This window comes from Leptidea sinapis, chromosome 28 (genome assembly GCF_905404315.1).
Source record: "Leptidea sinapis chromosome 28, ilLepSina1.1, whole genome shotgun sequence".
Classification (NCBI taxonomy): domain Eukaryota; kingdom Metazoa; phylum Arthropoda; class Insecta; order Lepidoptera; family Pieridae; genus Leptidea; species Leptidea sinapis.
In genome coordinates this window covers 1,981,833-1,995,555 of record NC_066292.1, presented here as the reverse complement: position 1 = coordinate 1,995,555, position 13,723 = coordinate 1,981,833, and the positions used below count along the sequence as shown (strand labels likewise).

At 31.5% G+C, this 13,723-nt stretch overlaps 1 protein-coding gene and 1 long non-coding RNA gene across 3 annotated transcripts; one reads left to right on the top strand and one right to left on the bottom strand.

Annotated features, from left to right (window-relative positions):
• Positions 1 to 2,630: 2,630 nt before the first annotated feature.
• On the bottom strand, positions 2,631 to 4,129 carry LOC126973090 (COMM domain-containing protein 10-like). Its single transcript, XM_050820225.1, has 2 exons — positions 3,934 to 4,129; positions 2,631 to 3,851 (listed from the first exon to the last, which is right to left on the bottom strand). The coding sequence occupies exons 1-2, from the start codon at positions 3,963 to 3,965 to the stop codon at positions 3,287 to 3,289; spliced, it is 597 nt and encodes a 198-aa protein (XP_050676182.1). The 5' UTR covers positions 3,966 to 4,129; the 3' UTR covers positions 2,631 to 3,286.
• A 155-nt stretch (positions 4,130 to 4,284) lies between these two features.
• On the top strand, positions 4,285 to 11,744 carry LOC126973094 (uncharacterized). 2 transcript variants are annotated; one of them, XR_007731260.1, is made up of 2 exons: positions 4,285 to 4,593; positions 10,884 to 11,744. It is a non-coding gene; the product is annotated as an uncharacterized LOC126973094 (long non-coding RNA). The 2 variants fall into 2 exon arrangements; XR_007731261.1 differs by having other exon boundaries at positions 4,483 to 4,593; positions 5,209 to 11,744.
• The last annotated feature ends 1,979 nt before the right edge of the window (positions 11,745 to 13,723 follow it).

The window sequence follows — 13,723 nt, the reverse complement described above, 5'->3', positions numbered from 1 at the left end:
GCTCAGTAACGGCCTTTCCCAACATTCAGTCTATCTCCGGTTATAACCTACTTGAGTAAATAATCGTAACTATCGTTGACTCTTCTATTCCAATATACTAATCGACGGTGACTCACCTTACTAGCGATAGAAGTTTGTATGGAAATTGCAATTCACGCGTCCTAATATAAGGCGATAAGAATTACTTATCGGGTATATTGGGACAGCTTCAGATTATTGATAGCTAATTACTGACAGTAGAAGGTAGTAATTTATCTCTATCTGTAGATAGTATATTGGGAACGACCATAAATGATTCGGGAGTAACAGGTGGAGCACACGAATCTCTTGATTGCTATGTTACGTTGATGGTTAATCCACAGCATATTGAAGGTTTCTAGGGATGGGTCAAAGCTATATTTGCAAGTCTATTATTTTATTTCTGTCAAACTTTGAAGATTCCAGAAATTCAATAACAGATAATAGGTACGTAGGTTTAACAATTTGTTATTGGTACCTATACAAAAAAATTGTGTGTCATTTATGTAATGCTAAATATTTAACGTTATGACCGTTGAACCAGTTCGTTTACAAATAAATTAAATTGTTTCAATATCAGTTAGTTATTAAAACATTAATAGACTGAACCAATTTTGATGAGATACACGGGTGAAATAATTACCAAACTGTTAAAAAAAATAGACAGAAATGATAGGTGGCGATTATTTCCAAAAGGGTAACAAGAGATATTAACATTCTTACTAGCTGACACAGCAAACGTTGTATTGCAATGAAAAAAAATTGGGTAAGTATTAAAAATAGATGTTGGCTGATTCTCTGACCTACCCGATATGCACACAAAATTTCATACACATCGGTTCAACCGTTTCGGAGAAGATTGGTAACAAACACCGCGACGAGAGAATTTTATTTATTAGATAAACTTATTTTAGATTATACTTTTCGCATATAAGTAGGATAACTTTTGTATATGGTCAGCACGGCATCTCTGCAAGCAACTTTTATTTTCTAGCCCTTCTTCGCTACGCCTACTGGAAAGCCAAGCGCTGGCAACTGTTTCGGTCAACGGATCAGCCAACGGAAATTCTGCCATTATACTTTGGTACACTTCCCCGTAATGATAGTTTAATTGTAAATATATTTATAAGATTTGTTTTGTGTAAATAAAATTGATTATATTATTACAATTCAAATTAAATCAATCAAATTATATTTAATTTAAAATAATATTAGAACTAAAAAAGTACGATATTATATTATAATTAAATTTAAAGCGAAGTAATAAAGACATAAAGGAAAACTATACAAAAATACAAATAAAAAAGCAATCAAAATTACGTATATAACACAACCTTGTAAGGATGTTTTTGACCTTTGAAATAATATAGACACAGTCCAATTAAATTATTGTTTGGTTGCATTTAACACCCATAGAACGCGACATATATATTCGTAGAATAGTGTGTATTACGAGTTACGGCAAACTAGATTATTATTGAATGTATTTATACACGGTTACCTCGTAAGCCGACCTAGATCCTTTATGGGGCTATAGTTTAGATCATTTCTGACTGATTTGACTATGAAACACCCTATTCTAAATGCAATGGTTTTCAACATAATCTAATTGTAAATATTTTTCATAAAAAGTCCGTTTTTTGCCTTTTGTTGTATCTCTTTTTTGTAATCTGAGCCTCCGGTATGTTATGTTATGTGAATTGCTCTATCCATTTCAATTAAAAAAAATATAGTTGCAGAATTGAGCAGCTAGGTCGACTTACACGAGGTAACCCTGTATATATTCATCTATAGGGTTGTAGGTTTTGTTAGACTGATAGGTCATTTTAACTCGTCACATATTTTCATGTAGGTACACTGTACAGTTAGGTACACCCATGACCCACTGTGGCCGTGTGTTGCGTGTTAATATGTGTGTACAAACGTTTAAGAGATTCGTTATTTTGTAAACAAACTTCAGATAACTGTTATGAAAAATGTCTATATGACTAGTCTTTTTAGATGACTGCGCCAGAAGGAGGGTTGTTTTTCGAGAGTATGTATAATTGTTTGGCCTGGAGAGATCTATGGTTATATCAAAAGTGACACTGGGTATATCAAATAAATAAAAAAATGCGGATTTTTGGCGCCAAATTCAAATGTTTGGCACACTGAAGCCTAAATGGCTGCCATGGATTTTAGCTGCCAAGGTGTCAGTAGATTCATATTAATTGTGCAAGTGACATCTGATGTAAATTTTTAATCAGAACACAATAAAAGCTGAGAGTACCTCCATGCGGTGAAGGTGGTAACACTGTAATAATAATAATATTGACACACTTTTACACAAATTATCTTGCCCCAAACTAGGCATAGCCTGTACTATGGGTACAAAGACAACAATATATTTAATACAATATACTTAAACATACATAAATACATATAAACATCCATGACTCAGAGCCAAACATCCATATTCATCATATAAATTATTGTACCTACCGGGATTCGAACCCGGGACCTCTAGCTTAGTAGTCAGGGTCACTAACCATTCGGCTATATGGGTTGTCGCTATGACTCAAACACATAATAAAATACAAAAAGGTAATTTATTAAACTAAAAAACCTTTTTTAATTATTTTGTGTTGCATGCTTTTATAACAAAACAAATTGCTAGTGTAATTCTAAAAATAGGAGTAAATAATGTGTTATAGGAGGGGTGTAAAGTTTTAAGCAATGAAATTAAATATACTTCATAAAACATTAACGGAATCACTTAAGTTATACAATATTTTGAAAAGGAAAATTTGATGTCTCTATGCTGTCAGATAAATAACGTAATTGAGGATTATCATCATTTTAATGTTATAATTTAATCTTTTGATAATTTGTTATAAACACTTTCAATATCATGAATGTATAAAGCATGATTGTACTTTTTTTAAGTTTGATAGTGTTTAGTGCTCAGCTACCACCTCCTTAAGTAATGCTAGATAGCACACATTATTGGCATGAGGCCATTTTATAATAGCCATCAAAACAAAGCATTGATTTGCTACCAATAGGTACAAAGAGAAGGGAATAGATAATTAGATAAATTACATTAGCAAATGAGCTCAGGCAGGATACTCCACAGGTAGAGGGCATATAGGGATATTATATCATCCTAGACCTATAGTCCCATCTCATGTGTCACAGAATTTCGAATGTGCTTATTTGAAACATCACAAGTGAAAAGAAATTAATCATGGAGGTTTATATTTTAGCATATTTTCTAGGGCCATTCATATTAATATAATGACAAAAGGTTATCCAGGTCATTTTGAATTGATTCAAATTGCAAAAATATTGAATGCAATTCTCCATGTGTCAGTTCTGTTTCACACACTATATTTTTTTCACCCTTTATTTTTAAATAAGCTTTAGCTATTCTACTTTTCTTATGGTAGCCTGAACTAATTTCAGCACTAAGTTTGTAGCAAAAATTAGGATTTTCTTCATATTGTGCATTGTTCAAGGATAACTGGTTAAGAAACAAATTAGTTTCTTCAGACCAAACTTTAACAAATGTGTCTGCCTTCTGATCATTAAAACCAATATTTATGAGATCACTTTTTAAATCTGCTGGCATGAAAACAAACTTATATATTTTTTTAAATATAAAAGTACTTGTCTTAACACTTAGAATTAATTGATCTTGATCTACTTTGAATATCTTCTTTAATTTATTTTGCTCGTCTTCTGTAAATACATAATCTGTCTCTTGATGTTTAAACTTTATAACAATTCTTTTAAGGAACTGTTCAAATTTATTATCGTCCAATGAATTAATCAGAGATATGCCTTTCTGTAAGCTGTAAACAAGACGTTAAAATTATAATATTTATCAGCTTTAAATTTGTAAGATGTAACTTAATAATATCAATGTTAACTTACTTTGGTGTTACTTTAATCCAATGACATGCCATAATTGAGCAGATTGAATACTTTTCTAAGATATTATATAGAATAGAATCTAAACTCTTATATTTTTACTATTGTTTATCTTACATCGTTAATCGTACATTTATAATTAGAAACAGGTTTTATGTTAAAACAACGAAATAACTTAATTAAGTGATCTGTGCTCACCATTTTTTTTTTTAGGGATTTTATGATCTGGTAACTAAGACCTTTAAGTCCAGTCTTTTTTTTATCTAAATATGTATACTTTTCATTTCACAGTTCACTTATCACTTTACTTTATTTTATATTGTTAGAATTGTATTCTTAATATATTTATATAATGGTTTATAACTTCTTTTGTCTCTTAATAATTGATCAAGTGGAGGCGGGCAGGATGAATAATCACATAAAATTTTGGAGTCACTGATTTCACTAGCCAGCACAAGTCTGTCAATCAGAAATGTTTGGCAGTCGAAAATAAGGTGGTCCATAGTTCCTTCATTTGAATTGCAATGTGGGCAAAACAATACCCAACAATACCCAATCTTGCAAGGTGTGACGGTGCAGTATTATGTCCAAAACGCAATCTATTTATCGTGATAATAAAATCTCGGTTGCCATCCTTCAATTGATTGTACCAGGGTCTGACAGGTATGTTTTCTTGTATGCGGCCATACCATTTTCCTTTACTATCTTGGTCTTTCTTCCACATGTCTAACCATAACTTTTGAATTTCTTGGTCAATATATTGGAGACAATCAGTCAAAGGAATCTCTATAACATTTTTAACATCAACTGAATTAATGCCTTCATATGCAGTCTTATCAGCCATTTCGTTACTTGTTATACCTTTATGTGATGGCACCCATAGGAAGGCCACTTGAATATGCTCAAGGTGGTATTTATATATTATTTCTTATATAAAAAAGAGGATATAGTTAGATTTAAAATTAACTGTAATATTAGTTAAACCTTTTATTAAGCTTAAAGAATCTGTTACTATTAAAAAGTTCTTAAAGTTGTGAATTTCGCGTATTCCTATTAATGCCTGATAGACTGCATATGATTCTGCTGTAAAAATTGAGCATGATTGGTGTAGAACAAAATTTTTACAAAATTTGGTTTGTGGATCATATAGAGCAGAATGTACATAGTCACTCCCTTTACTTCCATCAGTATACATAACATAGTAGTTATGTTTTATTATTACTTAAAAATTGTAGCATATCTAAATTGTTGTTTATTGTGTTTTTCATTTCTGTTAAGGGTTGAAAAATACACTGGTAAGAAAAGGAGTAACATGGCCACTGTGAATGTTTTCTTATTTTACAAAATTTCATATCTATTTCAAGAAGTATGTTGGGCAGTTCTGGAGGGATACCACTTAAGAGATCAATCGCTGTTGTTAATGATCCTAGAGATCTATTTATATTATAAGATAAAATGTTATTCATTATTAATTTGTTATTAGAGTATATTACTTTGAGACAGTATCTTTCTGCAAGTAAAATCCGCCTCAAAATTAAAGGCATTATTTTTGTTTCAACTTCCATGGCCCTTATGGGAGTTGAACACATTGCACCAGATACTATTCTCAGAGCTCTGTTCTGTAAGATATCTAATTTATTTGCATGCCTGCTGTTCATGTATGCAAGTGAGCTATAGTCAAAGTGACTTCTGACAATAGATTTGTACAAAATTGAAAGTATTTTGGGATCTGCTCCCCAGGATATACCAGCAATACATTTCATAACATTTAATGCCTTAAGTGCACCTTTGGATATGGCTTTATATGTTCTTCAAATGTTAGTTTTCTGTCTATTGTTATGCCCAAAAATTTCTTTGAATTTACTCTGTTAATAATTTGTCCATTATAAAAAATATTATAAATTGGGTTATCATGTCCAAAAATCATTACACTGCTTTTAGATGGGTTGATCGTTAAATGTAAAATTTCATGATAATATTGAAAGAGTTGAAATAATGAATGGTCAATATTGTTGATGGCAATCTGCAAATTATAATTGCTGCTATACAAAACAATGTCATCAGCATATTGTAAAATATTTACATCACAACTATTTACATATTTACAAATTTCACTAGTATATATATTGTACAATAAAGGTAATATTACAGCACCCTTTTGATGCAGTTTTTGGCCCAAATAATTGATTATTGTATTTTAATTGATATTTATCAATACAAATTGAGATCTCTGTTATTGTTGGATAATGGTAACTTCCCATAGTATCATCATGGACAGACCAATCGCAAAGTGATGCGAGGCCAGCACTAATGAAACAAAGATCAATGGCGGAAGGATTTCGCCCTGGGTTATTGACAGTAGTAAATTTGCCATCATTTAAAATACATAAGTCTAAGTTATCTATTACATTGAATAAATCCAGGCCTCTGCTTTTAGTAGATATACAACCAAATGCAATGTGATGGGCATTGAAATCTCCACATATGAAAATAGGTTTTGGAAGATTATTAATAATATTTTGCAATCTATTTATTCTTATATGTCCCTTAGGCGGACAGTAAACACAAAGAATAGTCAAATTTCCACTACTAGTAGATAAGGACAGAGCAATGGTTTGAATATCTTCATAAAAAGTAGTGTCTAAGATATTATATTTTAAATAAGGTTTAATGAGTATTGCTACTCCATTATGATGGTTATTAGATTTTTATTATAAATGTTAAATCCGGGTATTTTAAAACTATTATCTTTAAGCCAAGTTTTATTTAATAAACATATATCAATAGACTTTTCTTTTAAAAATGAAGTAAGTAAGGGTTTTTTGCTATTTGCACTTTGTATATTGTATTGAGCGATACGTAACTTTGATTGAATATGGTATGGATCCATTATTTTAAATTTTTTTTTAAGCATCTTTAATTGTTGCAACAGTGGTAGGAGCATCATCACCTTTATTAGCCAGTTCCACCAATGTCTGTACTAGGGCCATCAGCACATCATTGTTGGCAACAATATGGTTTTTAATGTCTTGTTGTGTACACACATACTTATCATTATTTACATTATCTACAATATTATTTACAGATTTATCTACAATTTTATTTACAGGTTTATTTATAATTTTATGTATAGGTTTATTTACAATATTATTTAAAAATGGTTGTTTGGGTGTTGAAAGAGGGGGGAAATCTAATTCTTTTCTTGTATTAATTAAATTCTTAGTTGAAGCACTTGCATATGTTACTTTTTGTTTTTTTTTCCATAATTTTCTTAATTTTAATTGGACATAGTTTGGAGAATGCTAAATGAGATCCACTGCAATTTACACAGCAGATTTCATTAGGTGTATTACATTCCTTAAACAAGTGATCACCTCCACATATGGAACATCTTTGCTTACTATTGCAAACTTTTGCAGAGTGGTTGAATTTAAAGCATTTAAAACATTGCTGTAATGGTGGAACATATTCAAATACCCTAAATAAAAATAAATCGTATTGAACATTATCGGGTAACAAATTAGATAAAAAAGTTATGCTGACAGTCTGTAGTGGGACACGCTCTTTACCAATTTTCTTTGTAAATCTTTTTATAGCTATTATTTCATAAATGGAGCTTAATCTGCTATAAAGTTCTTTGTTTGAGATATTGGTTGGAACAAATCTTATGACTCCAATTTTTTCTATTTGAGCAGCTGGAATAAATGCCCTCATGGCATGTTTAGTTAAAAAATTACTGTTATTAATAAAATTATTGGCTGTATTACACTGTTTAAAAATAACAGCTATTTTACTTGCGTTGACACGCTGTATAGCCGTCACACCTTTGATGTCATTGGCGAAAATATGGTTTAAGTAAGTAGGGCTCTTGTTGCCCAGTTTTTCATTGCTCACTGATTCAACGTAAACTTTAAATTCTGTATTTATCGTATTTTCGGGGTATAGTCTTTTATAGTTGGGTTTATAATAGGGTAAAAAGTCCTTCTCACCGCCTCCACCATCACCATCAACATTTTTTATATGGTTGTCCTCGGACCGAGGACGTTTCAGTGAGGTGGGCGGGTTATCCCCGCCCCCCTCATTTCCCTCCATCTCAGCAGCCACTCACTATATTAATAATTATTTTTAATAGCAAAACAATGAGAAATACTTCAATTATTAATATAAAATTAAAATTCAAAAATTTTTGTAAACCGCGCCAATTGAAGTTCCCGCCAAAAGTCCCTGTGCTCACCACAGAACACTTTTACCAAAGAGAATTTAAACAGTGCAGTGCATAAAAGTCTCGGAACCAAAGAGAATTTAAACACGATATATACTAGAACATCGCAGATGACAACAATTTTACTCTAACAATACAATTATTATTTCCTAGCTGTAGGTATAGGGGTAGTGTTTAAAGCGATAGCAAATAGCCAGGTTTTCCCAGTTTCCTGGATGTTCCCCCACAAACCTTATTCAAATTCAAATATATTTATTCAAAATAGTATGTGACATTACTTATTTTAAGTCAAAAAACTACCACCCATTCCAAAATGAATGCATCAGGCCTGAGAAGAATGGGCACCACAAACTCAGCGAGCTTTTTTTTCATCAAAAATATGTTTTACAATTAAAGTAACACTTACAAAGTGACATTGTACAATTAAACTTATTATTTAATTGCCTGAGGGCGGTCGCTCCATTCCCAATCTCTGGTATCATTAAGAAAGTCATTTATGCTATAGTAACCTTTACCACTCAAACGTTTTTTAACAATTCTTTTGAATAACGTAATACTTTTGTTTTGAAAATTTTCTGGGATCCTGTTGTAAAAGCATATACATCGCCCCACAAAAGACTTGCTAACTCGACTTAGCCGAGTAGTAGGCATTAGAAGCTTATGTCTGTCCCTGGTGTTAACATTATGGTTATGACAGTTTCTCGCAAATTCACTTATGTGCCTATGAACATACATTACATTATCAAGAATATATTGAGAAGCAACAGTCAAGATGTTAATTTCTTTGAATTTTGCTCTCCATGATTCCTCAGGACCTAGCTTATAAATAGCGCGAATAGCCCTCTTCTGCAGCACAAATATTGTATTAATATCGGCAGTGCTGCCCCACAGCAATATACCATAGGACATAATACTATGGAAGTAACTAAAGTATACATGTCGCGCCGTATCTATGTCAGTTAATTGTCTAATCTTTTTAACCGCGTATGCTGCAGAACTAAGTCTGTTCGCCAATCCTTCAATATAGCCCCATTGTAATTTGGAATCCAGATTAATGCCAAGAAATTTAGCAGATTCCAGCGATTTTATCATCTCTCCGTTTAACAAAACACTTGCATCAACATTTTTAACATTTGGTGCGAAAAATTTTATATATTTCGTTTTCTTGCTATTTAACAATAGGTTATTAGCGCTAAACCTACACTACCTACACGATGTCAGATAGAATATCGTTCACTTCGTCATACATAGCTTGGTTTCTTTTCACTTTGAAAACCAGTGAAGTGTCGTCCGCAAACAATACTACCTTATGTTTTTTCTCTATAAGATTAGGAAGATCATTTATATAGATAAGGAAGAGGAACGGTCCGAGAATAGACCCTTGTGGTACCCCCATACTGAAAGGACTTCCAGGAGGTCTCCTGCCATTCATGTTGACCTTCTGAATTCTATTGTTTAGATATGAAATCAGAAGATCGAGCGCAGTTCCCTTTATGCCATAGTGACATAGCTTCCTGAGCAGCGTTGAATGTGGAACACAATCAAAAGCCTTAGATAAATCACAGAAGATGCCAAGTGCATTCTGCGATTCCTCGGGTCAGAAGAGCATCCCGACTTAAATATTATGTATAAGTATTTAAGCATAATAAAGTTTTATCCCTCAACACATAGCTGATAGTATTGTAGAAATAAGTTTTCTGATACCTACATATATAAGGCTTAATTGTAAATTGCTATAATAAGTAGATTATAAGAAATTTTGTATATATATTTTACTATCAAAAAGAAATTTGGAACATGAATATTTTTTCGGTAGTGTTTAATTTCTCTTTGGGTTCACGTACTCACTTACTCAGTACTCACAGACCAAAGAGGATGTAAATACTACGTAATAAGAGGCGGGACTGCCTACAGTCCGTTCACAGTTATTTTACCTCTGACAGAAGTCATTATATGTTTTCTTTATGTTGGTGTTCCTGTCGAGTCGTTCTGTGAAGTTCCTAGCGTTTTTCTTTCATATATTTTGTGATATTTCATCTGTTCGCATGCCGAAAAGAATTCAAAGTAGCGGAAGAAATATTATACTATCGGTGCGTGATTTCTGTGAAAGAGAAAAAGAAAATAATGCTCTTTTAATTCCATTTGGAAATGTTCGTCAACGAGTTGCCGCCATGACGGGTATGTAAATTAGGATTACCCATCTTTAGTATTTTTCCCAATTTTAGTGGAAACTTGATGTCCTAGCGTTACAGCCATAAGTACAAAATTTCTGTCGCGTCAACTTTTACTTTCTCTCACCATAAATGTTAAGACTAATTGTTGTTATTCTTGCGAGTACAGTAACTATCTTGTGATGTTTTTTGTATGTTTTATTTTTATTGTAATATAATCAATCATTTGCTTCAATTTCATATACAAGTTCTATGTCTTTTATATTCGTCTTTTTAATATATTATATGATTTCATAATTTAATAGAGTAATCATTGTCAATTATTATAAGTCGCCTTGAGTGGTTTTAATATGAATAAATAAATAATTTAAATGCCAAGCTGACCTTTATTTTTTTTAATTAGAACTACAATTGTTATTTGGTAGCATTTGATACGATTGGGTAAATATGTAAATAGGAACATTATTGGTAAGAAATAGCTCTCTACATATACTAAACAGCTATTTTTAATTTCAAATATTTTATTTGCTTTATAAAATAAAACTTTTTTCCTGTTTCAGGAATATCTGAAAAACCGTAACCCCCATAAGTAAAGGAGGCGAAGTTGCTGCATCCACTTTTCAAAAAGATTCTACGCCCAGAAAAAAGCGCATCCAAGAAAAAAAATATTTTGGATGATTTTGATCTGTGTGCAGTTCGAAATAAAATACTTGAAATGTAGGTATCAGAAAGGAGGCTTTGGGGAAACTTTAAGCAGAGTTAAAAATTGATATAAATTTTCGTGGAGGTCGTACTACATTATGGAAAATTATACCTACCTACGAAAAAATGCTGTGCGAAACTCTATTTCACTATTTCTTGTGAGAAAGTGAAATATTGTGAAAAACGTTTGATAGCTATGAATGACAGGTAGCCTTAAATGCAAATAGATTACTTTATTTCTGATTAAGATAATTATCCGGATGAATATATTGTGGTTATTACTGTATAACTAACTAATACAATAACAAATGACAGCTTACAATTAATACACTAAACGTGCTTTTTTAAGATACAAAGTAGCAACTCATAAATGGGTTGGTAATTCTTTGGTACTAGTTAAATACTTTTGATAAGCTTACACATATTTTTTTGAGTTATTTTCATATTGTTATTATTATCATTTCGTATCTTACTGAACAGTTTATTAAATTGGAATAACGAACTTCGCTCCTGACGGAAATCTCCCGATTACTTAATTGTTTTTTATTTTAAAAATAATATTATTAGATAGGCATATTCTTAAAGATATATAAAGGTATAGTCTAACATTAAATAACAAAGCGAACGGAAATTAATATAATAAAATAGGTATAAATAATATTATAAGATAGGTATATTTTTTATCATCGAAATCCGAATAATAAAACTATTAAAATAACTTATTATACGTCGTATTATTTCTACTCATCTACCCGATACTATTCATTCACTGCTTAAAAACCATTAAGATCAATCGTTCATGCGTACGATGATCCCCATCTCTACGAATTATCTCTTGGTACGAGCTGGTTCTCCGTACGCCACATTTGTTAGGAGTTAGGAAAAATAGACTATAATAATAAATATATCACACTTATGTAATTATTATTGAAAATTAACATTTACATAACAAAAATTAAAATTATTAAGCAAATTTCTGTAATGACTCCAAATATAAATTTAAATGCGTTCAACCGTCTCGATAACAAAAGATCTTATTACAAACTTTACGTTCAAATCATTATATTGTAAGAAAAAAAATTTCATCAATACCGTAAAATTTTACTTGTCGTTTGAGGGAGTAATAGAAGCTAAATATGGCAATATAAAGCTCAGGTTAGCTAACCTAACCGCTAGAGGTAAAATAACTGTGAACGCACTTTAAGTAAAAATTTAAATTTAGAGTATCGCGATTGGCCACGATGTATAATCCGGCTAAGTTTGAAAGCGAACAGTTACTGGTGTAGAGGATTTCACATCTCGTTTTTTTACAAGATTATAGCTGTCAATCTGTCAATATCTGCACGTTTCATACCGTAGACTGAGTAAACAATAGACTACTAGATAGCTTGCATCTCATTCACACAAGAAAGAGAACAGCATATGCATTAGTCATGTGAAGAAATGAGATAACATCATATTATTTTCTGTTTCATGTAGCGTGCCGGTTTTTTCAAGGTCAGCGCAGCACTGCGCGAAATAAGCATTGACAGTTCGCTATAGATGCAACGCTGTGTGTCTAAAATATTAAATTAATATCCGTTGTACGCACGGAAATACAATTTGAATTACTTCTCAGCTACGAATAATAATTTTTCTATCCAAAATTCCAAAAAAAGAATTTTGTTCGTTGTATGCAAAAAAGTTAAATTCAATTAGTCAAAATATTTATACTTGTGCTGCCTGCTTTTGAAATTATTTTTCCCCAAACCACATTATTTTTGACATAATAAAATTAATATTGTTTTCTTACTTGTACCAAGAGTGAATTAAATTATATATACAAAATATTGGGTTGTTATTATATCATACATGGTACAACTTCTTTATGTCTTGACGGACTTCACAGACTGTTTTTCACTGAAGATTTTAACTGGGAAACTGAAATTCATATCGTTTTATAAGCTTAGCCAGGACCACCTTGAATGTTTTTTTAGTGCTATAAGATCAAAGGGTGGTTTCAATAATAACCCTACTGCATTCCAGTTTCAAAGTGCATAAAAAAATTGGTAGTACATGGAGAAATAAAAAAGTGTCAATTCTGGCAATTGTATCCCTTTAGAAGAGATTAAAATTCTTATGCATACTGAAGTATGCTACGAGAAAAAATTTAACGCTTTTACCAATGGCGCAACTGAAATCGACAATAATTATCTAGAAGATGTAAACCTAATAAATGACAGTGACCATGATTATTTGTTGTACCCTTCTAGGTTGTCAGTATATACTGAGAAAATAATTCCAAGCATTGGTTCACCCAGTCGAAAGTTATGAGGTAACAAACATAAAAAAACATATTAATGAATTGAGAATCTTTTCCTTTTTTGACGGTTGAAAATACACAAATTTGTAAATAACAAAATTATGTGTAAACAATTATTATTACAGCGCCATGGTCACGTACTAGCAAAGGCATGAAATCACATCCGAAATATGTCAAGTTGCTCGCTATGTATTAAGTATGTGCTATATGTAAGTAGTAAGCATTAGTATGTTACTATATTAATACAATGCCACTTAGCTTGAATGTTGTTTTATTTTTTCATAAATTCTTAATGCGTATATATGAAAATAGTCACATCACGTCATATTATTCAATAACCCTTTGATCCCAAGCAAATGAATGTAACGGATAAACCTCGCAGAGCTACTAGTTAAT